At 37.1% G+C, this 23,092-nt stretch overlaps 3 protein-coding genes across 3 annotated transcripts; all 3 read right to left on the reverse strand.

Annotated features, from left to right (window-relative positions):
* Positions 1-378: 378 nt before the first annotated feature.
* LOC126582220 (F-box protein SKIP14-like) lies at positions 379-3,700 on the reverse strand. The gene is made up of 2 exons (XM_050246278.1): positions 1,963-3,700; positions 379-1,718 (listed from the first exon to the last, which is right to left on the reverse strand). Exons 1-2 carry the CDS (start codon positions 2,902-2,904, stop codon positions 1,164-1,166), a joined length of 1,497 nt encoding a protein of 498 aa, XP_050102235.1. The 5' UTR covers positions 2,905-3,700; the 3' UTR covers positions 379-1,163.
* Positions 3,701-6,088: 2,388 nt separating this feature from the next.
* On the reverse strand, positions 6,089-10,983 carry LOC126582218 (glucose-6-phosphate 1-dehydrogenase, cytoplasmic isoform-like). Its single transcript, XM_050246276.1, has 16 exons — positions 10,698-10,983; positions 10,013-10,217; positions 9,762-9,847; positions 9,538-9,604; positions 9,260-9,446; positions 8,929-9,086; positions 8,763-8,831; positions 8,569-8,627; positions 8,286-8,322; positions 8,101-8,172; positions 7,786-7,933; positions 7,525-7,620; positions 7,243-7,313; positions 6,820-6,935; positions 6,618-6,663; positions 6,089-6,506 (listed from the first exon to the last, which is right to left on the reverse strand). Exons 2-16 carry the CDS (start codon positions 10,187-10,189, stop codon positions 6,339-6,341), a joined length of 1,557 nt encoding a protein of 518 aa, XP_050102233.1. The 5' UTR covers positions 10,190-10,217; positions 10,698-10,983; the 3' UTR covers positions 6,089-6,338.
* A 7,891-nt stretch (positions 10,984-18,874) lies between these two features.
* On the reverse strand, positions 18,875-21,427 carry LOC126582229 (plant UBX domain-containing protein 1-like). The gene is made up of 7 exons (XM_050246287.1): positions 21,242-21,427; positions 20,465-20,564; positions 20,288-20,356; positions 19,964-20,031; positions 19,647-19,776; positions 19,467-19,571; positions 18,875-19,329 (listed from the first exon to the last, which is right to left on the reverse strand). The coding sequence occupies exons 1-7, from the start codon at positions 21,323-21,325 to the stop codon at positions 19,130-19,132; spliced, it is 756 nt and encodes a 251-aa protein (XP_050102244.1). The 5' UTR covers positions 21,326-21,427; the 3' UTR covers positions 18,875-19,129.
* Positions 21,428-23,092: the final 1,665 nt, after the last annotated feature.

Here is a 23,092-nt window from a genome sequence, read left to right on the forward strand (position 1 = left end):
TAAATAGTATCATGATTGACTTTTTAATGTAAAAATATGAATTTTCATTAAAGTAAACGTTTTTCGTTAAAATTCCCAAAAACCAACCCTACCTACCCAGTTGTTGAAGCAATTTTTTAGTGCTGCTGCAATGTTATTCTTCTTCGTTTGTAAGTTGCTATGTTCAATTCTCGTCAAAAATGAATTTAAACTACATTTCATTGTGAGATTTAACTCATTCTCTCTTCTTAATATAAATAATACCGTTGCAAAAAATTGGGGAGCTTAGCCCAAATTTATCACAAATATTCCCTGCGTTTTCCGAAACTCATCACTAGCGTGTCAGAAAAAGAAATGTCGCAAAAGATGACCAAGAAGATGGCTAACAGAAAGCGGCACTTGAAAAAAGATGAACTTTTTATGGACACAAGTGTTATTTATTGATCATTGTTTTGTTTTAAGACAAAACACTACATCTGTGCTCTCTTCCCAAAAGAGGAAAAGAAAAACAGTAAATATGTAGGCTTTCAACTGAATTAATACTACACATTCCACCAACCATCACACAAACATCCTTAGAAATCCAACACTTCGGTCATCCAACTGGAGCATCCTACCGGCTGCGGTGGTGGCACGGGTGGTATTTCGTAGCTCCGTCCATCTCTGCCGTGACTTTCTGCTTGTTACTATACGGCTGCTGCTCTTCACCTGCACCCATAAAATTTCTCAAACTTTGAAGATGAAATCTGCTTCGACTAACAATCGACAGCTACTAACACCCACTGCTTCGACTTTCCGACATCTTTTCTCCATTGCCCTTCGGTAAGTCTCCGGGATGGAACCAAACACGGAATGAGCTAAAACATCTTCAGAATAAAGTTCTGGATCTCTTATATGTTCCTTCTTGTTTCTTTTTTTATTTTTTTTCTTTTCCAATCAACCTTTCTTGTGTAGCCCCTTCTCCTCCTCACAGTTTTCACTCTTTTTTCTATTTTTTTTTATTTTCAATTTCGTTTCCCGGGAGATTATCTCTAGCTTCACAAGCTGCAGCCTCCTCATGATAGTACAAATCCTTACTGCAGAAACAAAGCATGCACTAACCAGCTTCTGCCCACTTTTGAACACTCGAACCTTGTAGATTCGAATCCACAACTAACAGCAAACAAATACTTGATGTCTTTCTCTTAGCCAACAAGGCAAAATTGGTACCTGTTTTCCTGACAGAATATGGCGCACTTGGGAGCGCCCTTTTCTCCATGCTTCTCTTGACAGTTGAGTAGGCTCTCCAAACAATGCAAGCAAAGCAAGTCTAGACAAAATGTCTCCTCATAATCGCAGTCTTTAAGGCAGCACCCGCAACTAATACAGCGAGCTATGCAGAGCGTGCAAGCCCTGCACTTCTGATCGGCAGGTTGTTTCCCTTGGCAACTCTTAGCAGGGCAATCATAAACTAAACTAAGTCTCTGGCACCTGGGGCATGCTTCGATGTCGATGGGACAATCATCATCACAAGAGCCATACGACAACCCACCATTAAAAAACCGAGGTTTCGGGGCTCTAGACTGGATATGGTTATCTGTGGCAAGCAAGAATTTCAACTCTTCGAACTGCTTGTCTGTTATACCAGAGAGCCCACCAATTCTTAACTGCTTTATTCCGGGGTTGCCTGCAGACTTCAAGGTCCTTATGTTTAACAAGATGCACTCGACACTGATTTTAAGACATCCGGGAACACTTAACTGCACAGGGAAAAAAGTGTACATATGTAAGTTTGATGCACAAGAAATGTTTTTCACAGAAATTAAATAGGGGAAAGTAGCCCCAACGATCATATGTAACTTCAGAACATTTTATCCCAAGGGAAAGCAACATAAAAGCATTTTTTTTAAATGTCACTGAACAATAGAGAGGTATCCTGTTATACAAAATCGTAATCAGAAACACAAGCAGGAATGTCGAAAATACAGAAATTCAAATACTCACCTTTGTCAACCTCGGGTTGCTGTCGAACACACCCTGCAGCCCACCATCAGTGATCTTAACGCAATGCACTAAACCCAAGGTTTGAAGTGTGCCTTGAGCCCTGCTTGTTAGTTTTACAAGAACATCATCGGTGATGCGCTCATTCAACGGCCAATCGATGACAATACTCCTCCATGGAAGAGGGTCACTTCTAACTGCATTACGAAAAGACTTGCAAACCCTTTCAACCGACAGAAGGTCCTTAACACCAAGAAAACGCAATGCATAAAACATAGCATCATGCGGAGCACTCGCCTCACTCTCGGGACACATGATGCCACAACCCTGTATTTCCTTAGTTCCAACCTGCAGTTGCTTAGCTCCATCAAAAACATCTAAGTCCCCCACATAGCTAAAACTCAGAAACTCCTCCACACTGTCATCCAATGCAAAACCTCCATCATTGATCCCGAACCCATCAAAGCTGTCATATGGGATTGATACTCCATCAAATTTCAGGTCACAAACTTCCGGCTGATACCACACAGCGCTATTCCAAACCCAATTCAGACCGGCAAACAATCCGCCATCAACCATTTTTGCCTTTCCTTCATCCCACCCAGAGCTACAAGATTCATAATTTGGTTCGAAACCTTGAAACCAACCAGTGATCGCCGTAAACGTAGACCTAATCTCCATTCCAAAAGGATCGACAGGCAATCGATCCACAATATCATCGGCAGAACGGTCACAATAACCACCCAATTCGCTCTTACAATGGGTATGCTTCAAATCCAAATTGGAACTCCAAGAACTTGACGGATCATCACAAATACCATCCAAATCCTTTTCCTTGAATTGATCCATCACATACCCATTAGGGTATTTAACAGAAGAACACGAACTATGCTCCGAGGACGGATACGCAGGCAAGATTGAGCCACGAGAGAGATTCAAAGCCATCCTTTTCAGCCAAAAGATAGTATAAACAGAAATTTACACCAAGAAGCCTGGTTTTTCTTGAACACAAGGCAAAAACTCCATACCCAAGAGGGAAAAAAAACTAGAATGGAAACAAAAAGCACCTGGATTTCTGAATCATATGAAAAACCCAACTCTCACAGGCCGATTCCAGAAGAAAAGGCAAAAAGTTCACAAATTTTATCCGACTTACGAGTACCAATCAAGCTGAATTCAGAGAAACCCTAGTGGGAATTGGGAATTAGGAATTCAGAGAAGCAAAATCCTAATGTGGGTAGATTGAAACGGATACAGAGATTAAAAGGAGAAAGATTGAAGTTTACCGAATCAGATGCGGAAGAGGAAAAGCTGTCTGACCCAACGATGCAAGCAACCGACCGACCAATCAACCAACGCAATGCAGAAGGAGGTAGAGAGAAAAAGTTAAAGCGAGAGAGAGAGAGAGGGGAAGATGGAGAGAAAGGAGGAAAACCAAAGTGAAGGAGGAGAAGGAAAGGGAGGGAGGTAACAGAATTTGGAAGGTGAGAGAGAGAGAGAGAGAGAGAGAGAGAGAGAGAGAGAGAGAGATAACAACAGAGCGTGCGTGCCAAAATTAGGGCGCGCAGAGAGTGTGAGAGCGGGGAAGGTTCGGAAAAAGATGCGTGGATAGAGGGAGAGGGGGAGAGAGAGAGAGAGAGAGAGAGAGAGAGAGGAGTTGCCGGTGACAAGTCTTCCACCTGGAATCGTTTAAACCTTCACCAACGCCAACAACGACCTTCCCTCCCCCGCCACCCTTTTTTACATCGACAAGGTTCCAGATTCCTTGTTACCCTTTGAAGGGTTTAATTAAATTCCTTGAGATTTTTTACGGTATGTTTGGACGTACTTTTAAAATGATTAAAAATACTTGTATTTATATAAAATAAAATAAAAAATATTTATAACAATTTTTTATCAATAATTTATGATGTTTGACTTTTTATCAATAAGTGTTTTAAATGTTTAACGGCGTGCTTCTAATAAAAGCCGTTTTTAAGTGAAAGTGATTTTTGAAGAAGCATTCTCAAATGTTTTACGACGTACTTCTAATAAAAGTGTTTTTTAGGGCACTACTACTACGACAAGGAATTTTCTTTTCTCTTCTCTTCCACACGAAGAAAACAATAATGATTCACGAAGACATATACATTGGGGAAAATGATTCTCGTCATATCCTTTTTTTTGTAATTGTGACCGTTCATCGTACATCGTGCAGTCAGAAATCATTTCAAAATTTAAAATTAAATATAAATAGTATCAAACTAAAATTGACCGTACAATATACGATGAACGATCACGATCACGAAATTCCTAAAATCTCTAAAAAAAGGATTCGGCGGTGATCCTTTTCCATACATTGGCTAGCAATCAACTCTTTTATTTATCTACGCATTCGAGATTCTATATTAGAGTTTAGGGTTCCTCCCGTCCCGATATTCGTTGTATTATTTTCAAAAGGAACAAAACGCTCTTCAACAAGTCGTTTTCGTGCGACCCTTGTCGGCAAAGCATCCTTTTTACTTTTTTTACTGAAACAAACAAGGAAGTTACTAACTTGAAAGAAAGGAATCTAATGATTTTTTAATCAAAATGATTTCTAAATTTAGCATAATTAAAAGAAGTGATTTTAAATTTGTCAACTGTAAATCATTTTGGTCATTCTGTAAAAAATTTATTGATGTTCTCGTTAAGTGGAGGGATTGATTTGGTAAAAGTTTTTGTTAAGTTGAGGAATTGGTTTGACCAAAATACCCCTAAAAAGAGAGTCATGTGGTTGTTCACGTGATAATTTAAGGAGAGTATTGATAAATTTTTCATAGAATGACCAAAATGATTTACAATAGACAAATTTAGAAACCAATTCTATCAATTTTTATTATCAAAAACTAAAACGAAGAGTTATGTCATTCTCGGTTTCCCATGCCTAAAACCCCGCAATTAGCCAAATCCGATTCTGATTTGGACCATCAATGAGGATGGTTGGCATTAAACCGTAATCTTTAATCTTTGACCATTAAAAAAGGTTAAAAGATAGGCATTAATTAAATTATATTATATTATCTTCCAGAAACTCCCAAATCAGTTAGTTTCAAGCACTTTAATCCGGACAAGGATCCTCTCACGATCATTTTTATGGAATTCAGAGATCAATTAATCGTGTTTATTTATTGTATATCATGTGATCAATTTTCGTTAGTTACTATTTATATTTAATTTTAAATATCCGAGGATCCTATTCCCCTTAATCCAACTTAGCATAAAGTGTCCGCCAAGGTATCTCCCATTGATTTAGAAAGCAACACCATACTCATCCAAGCACTTTAATCCTTTGCCTAATTTTTTAATCCTTTGCCTGATTTTTAATGCGACCGTCACATTCAAAATCTCGAATGAATGTATATCAATTTTTATTATTAGAGAGTAAAGCAAAGAGTTATGTGAATCTCAATTGGAGATGGATTGTCTGCCCTTCCCATGTCATACCCTTCTCATCCTCTCCTATTTTCTGTGGTCAAAGTTAAGTCACGTCAATATTTTATATTGATTTTTATAGAAATAATAAGACAAAAAGTAATGGGAATATAAAATGTTAACATGACTTAACCGTGACCACATAAATAAGAGGGGATGTGAAGAGCATGGGATGGGAGGGCAGACAATCCATCTCCATCTCAATTTACCATGCCTAAAACCCCACAATTAGCCAAATCCGATTCTGATTTGGATCATTAATGAGAATGGTTGGCATTAAACCGCAATCTTTAATCTTTGACCATTAGAAAAGGTTAAAAGATGGGCATTAATTAAATTATATTCTCTCCCAGAAACTCCCAAATCAGTTAATCAAGCACTTAATCCGGATAAGGATCCTCTCTGGATCCCACAAGAGATCAATTAATCGTGTCTATTCATCGTATATCATGCGATCAATTTTCGTTAAGTATTATTTATATTTAATTTTAAATTAAAAATTAAAAATAAATATTTTTAATAATAATTTTTAACCGCAAAATATACAATGAACAAACAGGATTAATTAATCACCTGGATCCCCACGAGGATCCGGAGAGGACCCTATTCCCTTTAATCCAACTTAAGCATAAAGTGTCCGCCAAGGTATCTCCCATTGATTTAGAAAGCAAGATCATACTCATCTAAGCACTTTAATCCTTTGCCGGATTTCCGGTGCGACCGTCACACTCAAGATCTCGAACGAATGTACATGACATATGGAATTTCAACATTTCACATCCTCGAAAAAACACGGCGTTTAGGTCTTTAGAAAACACTCTTATTCTGATTGCATAGCTTATAAAAGCTTGCAATGTAAAAACAACACTCTTTAAGGCACACTGCATAAGGGCAAGCCCGGGCCGGAAGTTAGAAAAGCGAGCATTCTACAAGGTAGGAGGGATCCATATGTAGCCATGTGTTTGTACGTATCCAGCTTTTTCTAGCAGTGCATCCGCTTCTGCAGGACCCCGACTGCCTGGTTGGTATGGAAGCGGCTTTAACTCACCGTTGTCAATTCTGTGCAGAAGCGGTGTGAAGATTTCCCATGCCGCCTGATGATCGATTAACACAGTAAATCAGTCAACTGGGAAAATGGCAGCATGGCAAGAAAATAAGTGTACAATGTTGTTGTAACGGGAAAAGAAAGCGTGCGATGTTATTACCTTCAACTCATCTCTTCGCACAAAATGTTGTTGATCGCCTCTAATTCTGTCAAAAACAAATAACAATTGTCATGATTGATGAATCTTATGGTGCAGTCCTAGTTGAGTGGATTTCAATAACTATCTGTTAATTGGCTGGAACAAAAGCAGCATATGGGGTACAATATAAGAGATTTTTAACATAGAAAGGTAGGTGCCTTACGTGTCAAGAATTAGACGTTCATAAGCCTCCGGGATAGTTACCCCTTGATAACGTTGCCCATACGACAAGTCTAATTCACTTTGGACGGTTGACATCTCGAGTCCAGGCTGCTTGACCTGCATAACAGACACTGAGCTAGTAAGTGAACATGCTGAAGGCAACGGACTCTCCTAGCGTTTCTCTGCTTAATGAACGTGATACATAAAGCGTGGGTTCCTATTGCTTGGATTGAGGATCTTACGAAGTATTCTACCAATATTGTGCAGCATTCAGATAATTATCCAAAACTTTGTCTAAAGTGAATTAGTAATTTAACAGGAAACTAAGCACCATATGAAAGCTTTGCCTGATGATATATGCACATGAAATCTGAAGATATCAGCTCAAACACACTATTATTGGACTTTATAGTGAACACATTACCGTAAGTTTCATGTACATGGCTTCTGAAGGCTGCAAGCGTATTACAAACTCATTCCTCCCTTGCCTCTTACCTAAAAAAGTGAGATAACGGTGAGCACAATATGGAACATAAAAACTACCAACAACAACATGTGGAATATATGGATGATTTCATAGCAGGAAATCATGAATTTCGGTTTTGTTGCCAGAATTTCAAAAACAGTTTAGCAATAAAATTATATATACAATTGACGGAGCAATATGTTGAAATTAAGCCCTCTAAAATTATAGTCTGTGCCTTACATTTGAATATGTCACCAGGAACATCCTTAAATTGAACTCTTATTTCTGCCTTTCTTGAATTTAATGCTTTTCCAGCCTTTAGTATAAAAGGAACACCTACAGAAAATCGCGTTGATGGTGAGTAAGCTCAATGCATGATATAATTTATATAAAAGCAACCATTATATTCAAGTCGAATCTCCAAGACAATAGTACTTCCCAAATGGGAGGTTCAAAAATTAGTTCAAATAAAATGTAAATGAACTGTGAAAATTTCCATACCTTCCCATCGTTCATTGTGGATTCGCAGAATCACGGTTGAAAAGGTTGGAGTGTTTGAGTGGTCAGGAACAGTTGGATCGTCTGTGTAGCCATCATATTGTCCAAGAACAACTTCATCATCCTCAATTGGCATTACTGATTGAAGAACCTAAATTTTCAACCGTTAATCATCAACTGATACGGCATTCTGGAACTAAGAGCACATATAATGAAAGAATATTACACATCTCCTATGGGGACACGTTTCAAATTGATTTTTTCCTTCTTAAAACTATAGAAAGTATATCATCATAAATGAATCAGGGATGCACACACCTTTACTTTCTCGTCCCGTATATGCTCAGGTTTTAGGGAAATAGGTTTTTCCATGGCAACCAAGCATAGAACCTGCAGAACAAATTGAATGAACAAATCAGGTGAAAATTTTAATGCCTTTTTCCTGGAATGAAGGTTCACCAGGAGGGAAGGAAGAAGAAAATTCTGATGCATAAAGGTCTCACCTGCAAGAGATGATTCTGAATAATATCGCGGATAATTCTGCCAAAAAAAAAAGAAAATGATTATCGATGCATCCAATTATATTTCCAGATACAATTAGCATCAGATAATCTCAAAACAACGTTATCAATACAAATAATTCCCCAGAGACAGCAGGGAATACGGATTCTAGTAACAAAGATTACTAAGTTCCGGATAATTTAACCATAAATAACATTCTCAAGGATGAAAGAATTCTTTTTCATTTAAACAACAAATTGGGACAATAGAACTGGTGAATCATACCCATATTCATCAAAATATCCACCACGACCTTCAGTTCCAAAATCCTCCCTAAACACAATCTGCCAAATAAACATAATTAAAGAAAAAGGGGATGAAATTTACTGCATGTTATATGTCTTGAGGTACCATGTGTACTGTACATTGTCAGTGTCATACCGACATCCAATCATCAGTACCGAAGCAAGGATTCTCACCTGTACATTCGCAATGTTGTCTCGGTTCCAAAGGGGCAAAAAGAATCGATTTGCAAAACGAAGTACTAACTGCAAATTTACATACAAATAAAAAAAATAAGCATATTTCATTAATATTAAGAACCAGAAACGTCTAAGGAAGTATATGCAGACATTATAATATTACCAGATTCTGCACCAATTCCTTCCCCAAATAGTGATCGATACGGTAAATTTGTGGTTCCTCGAACAACTCCCCAATCTGATTACTCAATTGTTCTGCAGAGTCCAAATCCTTGCCAAAAGGCTTCTCAACAACAATACGAGTCCATCCACCAAGATCAGCTGATATGATCATAATCAGACAATTGCAAATATTAATATTGACCTGTCATTTAACTTCACTCTGGAACCATTCAATGCCAAAATGTATGCCTGCTTAGAAAGAATAGCTATTTCAAATTATCCATGTTGATACAGGGTTGGTGAAAACCTATGTAGCATTGGGAAAAGCTTACATCTATTCATGCAATAATGCCTGATCATCCTGCAGACAGGGGGATATACTGATGGAGGAAGTGCAAGATAAAAGAGCCTGCGGGAAGATCCTTCCGCACTATTCTTTGAGATTTCATTATCTGAAATTTCCTTATCAAGCAGGCGAAATCCTTCCTCACCATCGTAAGAACCACTTACATATTTGATCTACAGAAGAAAATTATTATGCAATTCAATATCTTTACGGAATGATATTATATGAATGGAATTGTACAAAAATGTTGCATAAGGCACTGACCAGTTGCAAAAAATTGGTTACATCTTCCACATCCTTGGGTGAAGCTCCTTTGTCACGGACAAGATACCTGCAGAGCAGTCCAAAAAAGATGAGGAAAAGAGTTGTACCTAGCATTAGTTTAAGTAAGCTAAAAAAATGTAGATTAACTGTTGTAGGAAACTTAACCATTTCCACTCGTATGAATCAAATGGAATTGTAAAAATGATCAAAGAAAAGAAGCTCACCCACGTATGCGGTTTCTTAGCTCTTCATCAGAAATCTTAGTCCTTGCATATCCAAATATGTGAACCTCTTCAGGTAGCAGAAATCCCTAGACAAACAACACACCCAATAGTAAAGTCACACTCACAGTGCATGGTTCCACAGCCTACTCTATCAACTTTTTCATCAAATTTTAAGTACAATTAAACTTGGATACAATAAGTTCACGATGGACCATATTTACGAATGCAAAAACAAGAATCATGATAGAAACCTGCTTATAAAGGTTGAAGAGTGCCGGAAAAGTCTTCTTCTTGGCAAGATCACCAGAAGCGCCAAGCACGATAATCGAGAGAGACCCATTTTCGAGCACATGATCAATGTCTCTAACGGGTTCGACTCGGAAGCTGTTTCTTTTCTCCATGTGCCATGATCCCGATCCCGATCCCATTTTTTAAGCTGTACAAGCAGCTCAAAAGCTATTTCACAAAACAAAAGGCTCAAATCTTTTAGTTCGATTGGATCAAGGCAGCTTGAAGCATAAGTCAATGAGAGCAAATCACTGTCCCGGAATCAAAACAAGATTCGCATATATTCGCAATAATCGAGCATTTGAATATTAAGCAAATTCAACAGGAGTGGCTAATCTTCACTGTACCCAGTCCACTAATTGTGATTAAAGCTAATTAAGTAAATTATCAATTTTGTCAGTCCCCAAAATATTAATTTAAAAACTTAAGACATCAAAAATCACATTTCACAACAAATTCCTTGTGAAAACCGAATTGCATGATAGAAAACGAAGCTGAAAAATCAAAACAAAATATTAAAATCTGAAAAATAATGATCCGAGCTATTAGAAAGCGATCAAATTTTCTGAAAAATATCGGAGAGCGATGGAATTTGCTTAAGCGCTTGCAGATTGAGCAAATTAACTAAGAAAATACGAGATTACGAACCTGATTACGGAGCAAAGACGGATCGAATTCGCAGAAATTGAGATTTTGCGATGCAGTGAATGAGAAGTGGGAGGAGAGAGAGAGGGGAGAAGTAGGAGGAAGTCAAGTCAGAAGTGGGTGTTGAAGTGATGGAGAAGGTTGGAAGTCCTGACTTCCTGAGAGGGTCGGTTGTTGGTGGCGGTTCCCTTTTTAAATGATTTCTTCTGCCTCTCTCTCTAAAACACACTCTCTCTCTCTCTCTGGTTTTACGTCGACCCGATGCGATTCGTCATTACCGGCCGCCTAACTTGATTTTTCTTTCGGTACACGTCACCTCCCTTCCTATCTCCGCATATTTATATTTTTGCCGCGGTGGATGGAGAGATTTATTTAAGATGTCGGGACCTTATTCGATACTTCAAACGTCATAATATAAATGGTTAATTATTTTTGAAAAAAAAATAAAAGCTACTTGCTTTATCACACTAAGTTGGCATACTGAAAATTTTCTCCAATCGATACTCGCATATTGATATGCGGAGGCAATTGTAAATGACAAACCACAAGGGACGAAAATGATAAGTAAGTCAGATGTCATAATTATTAGTGACGGAACACCAAAAATTGAAAGAATTCAAATTTAAGACTTTCAAAATGCAAGAAAAGTAAAACAGGATATAAGTAATTGTGAAGTGACACGAGAATTAACGTTAAATTACGAGATACACATGAATTAATGTTAAGTTGTGAGGTGACAAAGAATATATAGAGTTACTATTTTGAGAAAATCTTAATTGCTAGATCTCTAAGTTAATCAAATGTCTTATCTTATTATATTTTGTGTTACTAATTTTATTTTATTTTGTTTCTTTAAATTATTGTCTTGCCTTATTATATCATATTCTGTTCAATGAAATGGAAAAGGAGGGAAGTTTATCACAGGAGGCAAATTGTCTGCCCTTTTGTTTGGATGCACTTTTCATCATTTTTTATTTGTGCGGTCACGGTTAAGTCAAAATATTTTATATTCTTGTTGTTTTTTATCTTATCATCTCTATAAAAAAATTAATATAAAATATTGACGTAGTTTAACTATAATCGCACAAAATAAAAAGAGATAGAATGGCACCCAAACTAGAGGGCAGACAACCTGCCTCCTTTATCACAAGTGGTAGACAATGAAAGATATTAATTTACTGACATTACAACATGTATATTTTTGTATTAATACGTACATTGGATCTTGTTTCAAAAATATATATAGTACTCAGATTTTAAAAATGTTAGTTACACTGGATCTCGTTTTAAACAAATTATATTATAATTATTTTTAGCTAGTTGTGATTTTTTTTTTTGTTTAAAGGGCTTTGTAGTTTTTTTTTTTTTTTTGTGAAGTCTTGAGAGACCAAACTCTCATTCTGGCTTTCTAATATTAAAGATTAAATTTTAAAAATATTAATTACATACTATAACATATAAATTAATAACATCATCACTAAAAAATTATATAACTTAACTTTGTAGAAGAGTGACAATAATTTTTTTTTTATCATATACTAAAACAATCAACAATGATATAAATTATCCACTAACATATTAAAATAAAAATAACTAATGAAAATAATTTGAAAACTTTTAGTTTTAAAGATAAGAACAAAATAAAAGGTAAAGTGAATAGTATCATAATTAACTTTTTAGTGTAAAAATATAATTTTTTCGTTAAAATAAACAGTACCGAAAGTTTTTCGTTATAAATTCTCATTAAAATAAGAGCAACTCCACCCATGGAGCCTTTCCCCTTGGCAATCCACTATTGAATCCACCATTTTGAATAGTAACTGTCTTTAATGAATAGTAACTGCCTTTAATGAACAGTAATTGCCATTTGCATCTCCACTTTTGGAGCCCTCCCCCTGGCAATAGGCAATAAAATATTAGTTTTTTTTGTTTGTTTAAATAATACAAAATAAAATTATTTGTAATTTCGGATAAGATTTTTTAAATCGTTCTCGTTGCGCCACGTGTCATTTTATAAAAAAAAACAATTATTTAGCGATGGATTTCGATAAGATTTTTATCCAATGTCATCGTGCCACGTGTCGTTATCTTTTGAGAATCTTTGACGATAGATTTTGATCAGATTTTAACTCGTTCAAAATTGCGCCACCTGTCATTATCCGAAAATATAATTATTGGAGATCGATTTCGATAAGATTTTTATCCAATACGATCGTGTCACGTGTCATTATCTTTTCAGAATCTTTGAAGATAGATTTCGATCAGATTTTTAACGAATGACGGCATGCCACGTGGCCTTATCTACAATCCAATCCAGTCTTAATCGTCCATATAATCCACCATCCATCCTCACAAATCTCACACCAATTTTCTCAACATCTCTATCTCATTATTCATAGTTTCTGCTTCTTCTTCACCATCCATCATTACAATGTCTTCTTCTTCATCAAGGATGATGTGGGAAATCGATCAGCAAGAGGAAGAATTGTTTAACCAATCTGAAGAAATGTTCAACCTTCAGATAGCCGAAAATGAGATGGAAGAGGATGAGGAGCGTAGAAGGAGAGATGACGAAACAAGAATGGCCAGAGCCTCACATTCCCGTCGAGTCATCCAGACTGTTGCTCAGATATGCAGGCCCAACCGTTAAAGAAACCTTGATAGAAGCAGGCAACGACGGGGTGAAGAGCTGTTGGACGATTACTTTGTCCATAACAGTGCATTTCCTGATACGTACTTCAGACGCCGTTTTAGAATGGAACGACATTTATTCAACAGAATCACGACTGATGTTTGCAACCATGATTCTTACTTTGTGCAAAAGCAGGATGCTTGTGGTGTTATGGGTATCCTGCCTGAGCAAAAAATCACTGCTGCGTTGCGGATGCTTGCGTATGGAGCATCTGCAGACCAAGTGGATGAGATAACGAGGATGGGGAAATCAACCATTCTTGAGGCCCTGATGAGGTTTTACGGAGCAGTCAAATCTTTGTACACCGCAGAGTACCTCCGAAAACCTACTCGCTGGGACTTGCAAAGGCTTATGAAGAAAGGCGAGATGCGAGGTTTTCCTGGGATGATAGGAAGCATCGATTGTATGCACTGGACGTGGAAAAAATGTCCAAGTGCATGGCAAGGCGCATATGGGGACAAAAAATGATCAAAATCTATCATTTTGGAGGCAGTGGCATCTTTTGATACATGGATATGGCACGCCTTTTTCGGGGTTCCAGGGGCTCAAAATGATCTCAACGTCTTTGCCCAATCCCCAGTGTTCAACGATGTCCTGCAAGGAAAGGCACCAAAAGTCACGTACGTCGTCAACAGACGTAGGTACGAAGGGGCATACTACCTAGCTGACAGCATTTACCCACGGTGGGAAACATTTGTCAAAACAGTGCCACGTCCGCGAAGTGCAAAGGAAAAACACTTTGCAAGCTGTCAAGAGGGGTGCATGAAGGATGTGGAGCGTTGTTTTGGTATCCTTCAAGCTCGTTGGGCGATCGTCAGAGGTGCTGCCAGAATGTTCGATGTAGAGTCAATTCGATCCATCATGATGACGTGCGTCATTCTTCACAACATGATTGTGGAAGATGAGTTCGATTATGATGCGGTTGATGAATATGAGCCAGAGGCAGACACGATGAACAATTCAAGAACACAGATATATTGTGCGCATGATGCCACCGAAGAACCCGTGCAACACGATCCATTAGAAAGGGATGGACGTTACAATGAAAGGGTCATTCAACGATATACTGCACTTCAAAGGTCATCTATGCACATTGATCGGCAAATTGACTTGATAGAGCACCAGTGGGCATTGAAACAAGCTGAAGATAATTAAGTTTATTTAGTATGTTTGTTTGTATTTGGTGTGTTTATGTAATTTTATTTGGTGTGTTTTTTGTAGTGAGTTTTTTATTATTTCGTATGTTTATGTAATTTTATTTGGTGTGAATTATTTGGTATGTTTATGTAATTTTATTTGGTGTGTTTTTTGTAGTGAGATTTTTATTATTTGGTATGTTTATGTAATTTTATTTGGTGTGTTTATGTAATTCCAATTGGTGAGTTTTTTAGTTTTATTTGGTGTGTTTTATAATTTCATTATACGTGAACAATTTGATGAATAAAGATTCTATTATTAGGATAAATATATTACGAAATTAAATACATGTACTCTCACTTTTAATAAAGTACTAACTTCAATAAAATGGAAACAACATAAATAATAAATTACATAAGTACCCTATTCCGATTACATGGAAACAACATAAATAATAAATTACAACCCAAAGTGATTGGAAAACTATGAGCTCCGATTACAAAAGTACCATATTCCTCACCACTTAACCAATCTGTGGTGCTAGGATCATCTTGTCTTGTTGTGCTAGGACAATCTTGTCTTGATCTCGCTTCTCTTGCACGCCTCCTTTGCACCACATCCGCTTTCTCCGACTGCCAAAAATATTTTGAATTTGGAGACATCCCTTCTAAACGCGTGTTCATAATGTCACGATCTCGTTGTACAATTCTTTCTTCTCTAAGCAACTCCCTTTCTTGCCTAAGTAGATCTCTTTCCCTCTGTTCAGCTTGAAATGCTTGTTGAATAGCTGCAGCTTTTACCTTATCTCTAGCCTTGTCAGCCTCATATTTCGCCAATTCGCGCGCCAACGTCAATTCACCTTGACGAGCAAGTTCTTGCATGTACTTTCCATAATCATTCTTGGAAGCACTCTCTTTCCTCTTTGAAGCCTTCTTACCTTGAGGCCTAATTGGATAACGAGTCGACCCCGACGCTTGTTCAGGAATGGGCGTTTCAGGCACTTCTTCTACATCTTCTTCATCAACCTGGGTGCCATAATCGGGTGTAGAGTGTGGAGGGGTGCTATGTACAAAGGTGTTGTGTAGAGGGGTGTTGTTCATGCATACTTCTGGACCAACAGGCACAACTTTGAATTTAGGACAATCTTTAACAATATTCTAACATTCCCACCGGTGGAATGATTTGTTTCTTGATTTGATTTTGGCACCATACCATGCTTGTACTTGAAGTTGCTACAAATAATAATAATGAAATTATTAGGTAACAAATAAAAAATACAAACAAATAATAATAATGAAATTATTAGGTAACAAATAAATAATACAAACAAATAATAATAATGAAATTATTAGGTCACAAATAAATAATACAAACAAATAATAATAATGAAATTATTAGGTAACAAATAAATAATACAAACAAATAATAATAATGAAATTATTAGGTCACAAATAAATAATACAAACAAATAATAATAATGAAATTATTAGGTAACAAATAAATAATACAAACAAATAATAATAATGAAATTATTAGGTCACAAATAAATAATACAAACAAATAATAATAATGAAATTAGGTCACAAATAAATATTGCAAACAAATAATAATAATGAAATTAGGTAACAAATAAATGAAACAAACAAATAATTATAATCAAATTAGGTAACAAAATAATAATACAAACAAATAATTATAATATATTCTTACCTCATCCGCATAATTTGCCCCACTTCGAACATTATTACTAGCTTGTGTCAAGGCATCTCTCCATGTACTAAAGGAATGGCTAAGTATTTTCCAACGACTGGATATCAATTCTTTGGTTCTTTTCCCACTCATTTGCTCAACAAATTTGGTATGAATTAAACTCCACATTTCTCGCAATTGCATCTCATTACCCGTAACGGAATTATGAGTAACTTTAACCCAGCTAGTGCACAACGCAACATCTTCAAGAAGCGACCAATTCGAACCTGCATCAGTAGCCATTTTGTGGAAAAAAATTGGATTGAAACTTTGAGAGAAAGATAGGAATTTGATTGAAAGTAGTTGAGAAAATATGAAATTGTGGTGTAAGGTAGATGGAGAAGAAGTGGTATTTATAGAAAAGTAAAAACAAATTTTTACAATTTTTTTACAATTTTTTCGGATTTTTTACAATTTTTTAAAATTTTTTATTCAAATAATTAATCTCTGCCGTTGGATTTAAAAATTTTGAATTCCAACACTCCAGATTGTGCCACGTGTCACAACGGTAACTTTTCTTAATTTTAAAACTATTTTTTCTTTTTAAATTTATAAAGCAGATTAATATCAACCGTTGATCTCAGATCGAACGGTTGATATAAAATCAGTTTTTTTTTTTTTTTTTACCGTTGTAAGTCGGACGGTTCTTATTAAAGAACCGTTGGGATTTAACGGATCGTGGGAAGCCACGTGGCTTCCCAACGGTAACTGGCACGCGGGCCATCCCCCTGAAATCTTGTCGGGCGACACGCCCCCACTCGCGAGTGAGGGGCACGCGCCTGACACAAAAAAAATAAAAAATAAAGGCCGGACCCAGCCCTTGCGTCAGCCTGACGTCACAAGGCTCGGGGGCCAGGCCTGTCAATTTTCCACGGACCTCCCACTCGGGCCCTTCCCCACTGGAGCTGCTCCCACCGACCCTCAGGCCCTTTCTCCTCCCCTGTCGCCCGAGCAACCAGCATCCGCTGGAGTTGCTCTAAAGATTCAAGGGCAAAAGATGGCATGATCATGTGCAAACTGTGGGGTGACTGATTAAACAATTTAGAAGCAAACCATAAACCCAAGACGTGACCTTCCACGTGCAGTCGCGTGACGTAAGCAATGACGGACGGATGACGTGTCACGTGCGTATCAGAAAAGCTTGCGTCCCACAATTCATACGGTTGCCGCACCCGCCACTTCTCCACTTCTCCACATCTCTCACTGGAGACTGGTGAATAACTTTCAAAGGCATTCACTGTAATACCAAGTGGGGAAGCCAGCATAACCATTGGTTACTCTTAACCCCGATAACTTAAAAAACTTTACGTAAATTTGTTTGTGTATCGTATATGATCCTTATAAACAACTAAAGCAAATTAAATTACAATCTCCTTCTTCTATTTATTGTATCACATTTGTCTTCATTTTTTTTTTTTTTGTGCGATATATTGCACGCACTATGTGGTCAATAAAATACTTAATTTAAAAAGTCTTGACAGTCTTCAATATTACTCTACAGTATCATGCACCCACCTTATACAAGCTACAAATAATAGTAGTCGTCGACATATGTTGACATAAACTTTCGGCATATGTTGACAGGAATTGGCCAGTGCCTACCAAGTGCTCGATGAAATAGCTCAATGAAGCTTTTTTAGTTGATATTATGATCCCATTATTTAAAAATTCTAGCTTCGCCACTGGTAATACACGGATGTTCTTGGATAACAGGGAACGGTTGAGGAACGAATGGAAGCAGTGCAAGTGGTGGCAAATATAGGAAATATTATTGAGAGGGTTAATGATAAAAAAAAACTAATAAAAATGGCATGAAAACTTTGAATTTTAACGATAAAGACAAAATAAAGGGTAAAATGAATAGTACCAAGATTGACTTTTTAGTGTAAAAATGTGGTTTTTCGTTAAAGTGAACAATACTATAAGCTTTTCGTTAAAGTTCCCTAATAATAATGGATACCGCAGTGCGGAAAAGTTTTTGGTCGAAATATCTTATTTAGACTTATTACAGCTGAGGTCATTTGCCAAGTCATATTGCACGTTTGTCGACAAATGTCAACAACTTCCAACTGAACATGTCGACCGACTTCAATACCTTCTGAGTGACCATGAGACAGATGCCAACACATGCCCAATGAGCCTATCGAAAGATGAATATAGCAACACATACAAGTCATGAGGCTAGCAGCTAATTCGTCGAGCACTTGGAGTGACAACTTTCAAGGACATCTCAGGTTTTTCAACGGCTGCATCCAGCTATTCCGTGAAGGATTTGTAAGCTTGAGGGTCAGCACCCACCTTGTCCCAAGGTGGATCTGCCCGAGTGCAAGCACGTAAACAGCGACTGATTCCCAGTGCCTTAACCGGCCAAGAAGTTCGAACGGGATTTGAATTGGTTTGAGCATCAAGAGCTCGTATGGCAGTGTCTAAACCAAGAAAACTGAGCTGCTTGTTCTGAGGTTGCAGGACTTCGAGGACGATCGGAGCTTGGGGTATACAATGCCGTTATTTTTGCTATCCATTGCGGGTTTGTTCACCGGAAGGATTTGGCACATCGAATCTCCCCTCCCGTCGACGGAGGAGGAAATAGGCAAAATGCATATGTCAAATCAATGAAAGCGGCATGCTGTATATGGCTAACATTCATACAATGTTTTGTTCTAGAAAATATAAAACATCTTAGCAAAGAACACAAGCCATCTCTTTAAACTCCTAACAAGCATCCGAGGGCAAGTTGCAGACATTGAAAAGCCACCCGAGCCAGCACTATCTTAAAAGTAAGGAGTTGTGCGCGTCGATTCACAGAACATGAGACGATTGATAGAGTACACCTGCGAAGTTACTAACGCGATTCATGTCACAGTTTCAGCCACTTTGGCTTAGCAGGTTTCTTCCCTTCAGGCTTCTTCTCTGGGACTACAGGGGGTGGTGCCTCCGTTATGGTTTCTGGTGCACACTGAACAGGCGGCTCTACATGCTTATTGATGAGCTCCAAACCTTTCAAAGACATGATCTCTTCCTGAAGAAAGGGACCTGACATGGCATCTGCAGCATCATCTGATGGACATGAAATAAGAATACTTAATCACTTAGCATCAAACTTTGCTATTTACAATCCACAGAAACCTATCTTATGTCAGCGAAACAATTTCCAGCCAAAATTCAGATTCCTATGCAGTCACTTCATATCTAACCTTTCGGTATATCATATGAAAAGTACACAATTGCACCGGGAACAAAGCCAGCAGTGTGAAAATCCTGTGACATGTCTTTTATTGGCTTCTTCGGAGGAGTAGTATCTGCATAACAAAATGTCAGACTCTACTCCGAAATCATAAATGGAAAACTCAATATTTTGATTCATATTTGCATACATATATAGAATGGTAAATCTGGTTGAGCAACCACTTTGACGACGAGATCAACCAAGCTCTGAACTGTTTCCGATGGATTAAAAGTGGCCTCTAATGTGTGGTTATCAGGAAATCGAACCCTGATCACAGTCTGCATACATGAGCCATGAACTTAACAAATTAATAACAAGCAATTATATAACTAAATAACAGATTTGGAATACCCTAATAGGTTATGCATCCGATGGTAATGGAAGGAGTTGATCATATATAAACAGCTAGAAACAATCGCTACAAAAATGAGCAAAGAGAGTCAGAATAAAGGGTACAGTAACCACCTTGGTTATTTTTGACCTGCGGGCTGCCTTCTCTGCTTCTCTTAACTTTCGCGTTTTAAGAGTGTTATCTGTTCATATTGCATTACCAAAATACAGTAAGTATAAAACAGAACGCATGCCAACAGATGCATGCATGTTTTTTGGTTATTGCAAACATAATACTTGATGCATCGACAAGACTTCTAAGCAGTAAGAAGAACGTGTTTCTCATTCATAAATAAGTGCCGGGCAGATTTTAGACATATAGCTTGAAGACCCGCCGCCACATGCAAAAGCTTTTATATTTCCCCTCAAATTATAGCTTACACAGTTTCTGTCAATCACCTTCCTTTTTGGCATTCAAAACCCGATAATAATCCTCTGCAGTGAACTCATAGAAATCCTCTGGCTCCTCTGCCAAATAAAAAATGACAAAAAGAAAAGTTATATCAGGCATCTCAATGATGAATGCGCTTGCTTCGGAAAAAAATAAGGGTGTGTATAAGTTGAATTGCCTCATACCAGTTTTAGACTCTTCACTTTGTGAAGAAGAAGAAGATGCTGATGTTTCAAAAACACGGATTTCTCTCCCGAACTTTTCTTTTGCTGCTGTGAGCTCGGCCTGAATTCACCCCAACGAATAAAAAAAAAGGAACAGTAAATGTGATATCACATTATCAGATATAGCAGGAACAATCTAATCTCGAAAACAGAATGATCTCAATTCGAAAAGCGGTATTCCGGATCCTCATCCAACACATTCATAAGACAAGAACATCAGTATTTTGCACCTACTAACATAATTACTACAACGTGTAATTCAGATATCGTAATTACACTGCTACTAAACACCGAATTCATCGAAAATACGAAGTAGAACCACGAAAAAACTTGCACGCAACCGCAAACGGAAACCAACAAAGACACTAAATTGTACTTGGAATCCAAAACTGTAAAAACTTCCATCCTTTTGCTGCACCAAAACTCAACTCAAGCTATCCATTCCTCAAGAACTTAAAAGCATTCAAATCTTCACCGCTGGAATCTCTTGATAAGAAGCAATTACTTCCACAATTAGATAAAGATAATGAAAAATCCTGTAAATCTTATCTAATTGTGGCACTAACCCACAACTTAGAAACAGGCAACAATCACTAATCAACAATTTAAACCCCAAAAAAAATCGATAACACACAAAACCCAGATCGACCCAGCAGCAGAAACAAATACCCAGAAACAGAAATCAAGAAAATACGAATGCGAGTGAGTGAAAGTTTGGGACTTTTTGGTTAAAAGAACCTGAGCTTCTTCGGCCTCCATGGGATCAATGCTTCTGAACTTCCTTCTCTTCAAGGGTATGTGAGAAAAAGCATCACAGATCATCAGCGAGACTCCAAGAAATCCCACACCGAAAGAAAAGAATCAGAGGGATCCAAATAGGGGTTCACAGCTCGCTGCGTCGCTCGTATAATATGGCATACTCTGTTATTCCTTCCTCTTTGAGAGGCCTTTCTGGTTTTTCGACCTGGTAAGTTTTTGCACGGGGAAACTTTTTTCAAATCACTGCAGTAATTCTGATTTACCATTCAACACTTTGTGGGCTGAAGCCCAATACCTTTATTGGGCTAGAAATTTAGTACCCATTTATGGAAATGGATTATTTTCAGATCATTTCCACCAAATCAAGGGATTCGGACCCTTGAAATTTGATCCAACTGCTAAGATTATTATAACTTTTAAAGGAGGTTCCTGTTTGTAGCTGTTTGATCAAATTTTAAGGACCTTAATCCCTTGATTCGGTGGATTTGGTCCTTTCCCCCATTTATTTGCATGTGAGCTCCTAATAAGAAAAGAAAGAACAGGACCCACCATTGTATAAGGCCTGTGGAAATAAAATCTGATAAGGGTAGAATTATTTGAGCTAAAATTGCTCTATGTGCATTTGAGCTCAGGTCTCTCTCTTCGCAATTTGGATTAGGAAAATTTTATTTAATTCCTGATTTTGTATATTTACATTTAGCTTAAATAACTTATTTTGCAAACACCGAAATCTAAACCCACTAAAAAAACAAAACTTTTTGAGTTGCCACCCAAGCTGAGCAAAATTACAAATCCAAGTCACTCATCCTAAGTATCATATAGTATGGTTTAGTGTTATTAACTAAGGGTGGGCATGAAACTGGCCAAAAAAAGTCTAAAGTCACCCAACTTTTACTAGAGCATAGATGATTTGGTTCAATTTCTAACAGTAGAGAGCCAAACAGTCACGAAAACCAAATAAACCAAATAAAGTTGTATTGGTTCAATTTAAATGTAATTTTGATATATTACACATCATATCAATTTTTAGTAAATCACTCACAAACTGTACCACCTATATCTCGTTATATGATGGGCAATCAACTCAAAGTTAAACTATATGGGCAAGTTGGAGGGCATATGAGTTTGAGTCTCACAAAACTATATGCTTTCCTTTGCAAAAGAGAAAGAAAAATAATGTTTTTGGTGGCCAATGTTGATGGCACTAGTTATAGTATAGCCTTTTATCTTACTTAGCCAACACTCAATCAAGGTCAACCGACGAAGCCAATATTGTACATTGATCGTCCAACCACTAACGGAAATGTGGAACCATTTCGGCTCACTAACTTATCTAATGTGTTTGATCTCTTACACAAAAAATGCTAACAAGATTATCTTAAAACGAGACTCCATGAACTCTCTATCACCTCACAGTTTAACATCAATTTTCGTGTCAACGTTTTAACATATTGTGTCAAAAATATAAGGTAACAGAGAGTCCATATAGACCATAGAGTCTCCCTTGTGAGAGAATCCTGTTATCATTTCTCCTCTACATTGATTTTTACCATCAATTTCGCAATTAATCCACATGATTATATGCATGTCAATTTTGCAATTAAGACAAATTCGATATTTAATTATTATAACCTTGATTTATTGTATAACTTAACTCAACTTTAACACTCCTAAAGTAGAATATCATTGTATTAAAAAATTATGTCCACGTCGTAAGGGTTTAACACATTAAAAAATCATTGTATTAAAAAAATTTGATATTTAATTATTATAACCTTGACTATTAAAAAATGATGGCGAACATTTACTCATGAAAATCATCAAGTATTT

Source organism: Malus sylvestris, chromosome 9, assembly GCF_916048215.2.
Source record: "Malus sylvestris chromosome 9, drMalSylv7.2, whole genome shotgun sequence".
Classification (NCBI taxonomy): domain Eukaryota; kingdom Viridiplantae; phylum Streptophyta; class Magnoliopsida; order Rosales; family Rosaceae; genus Malus; species Malus sylvestris.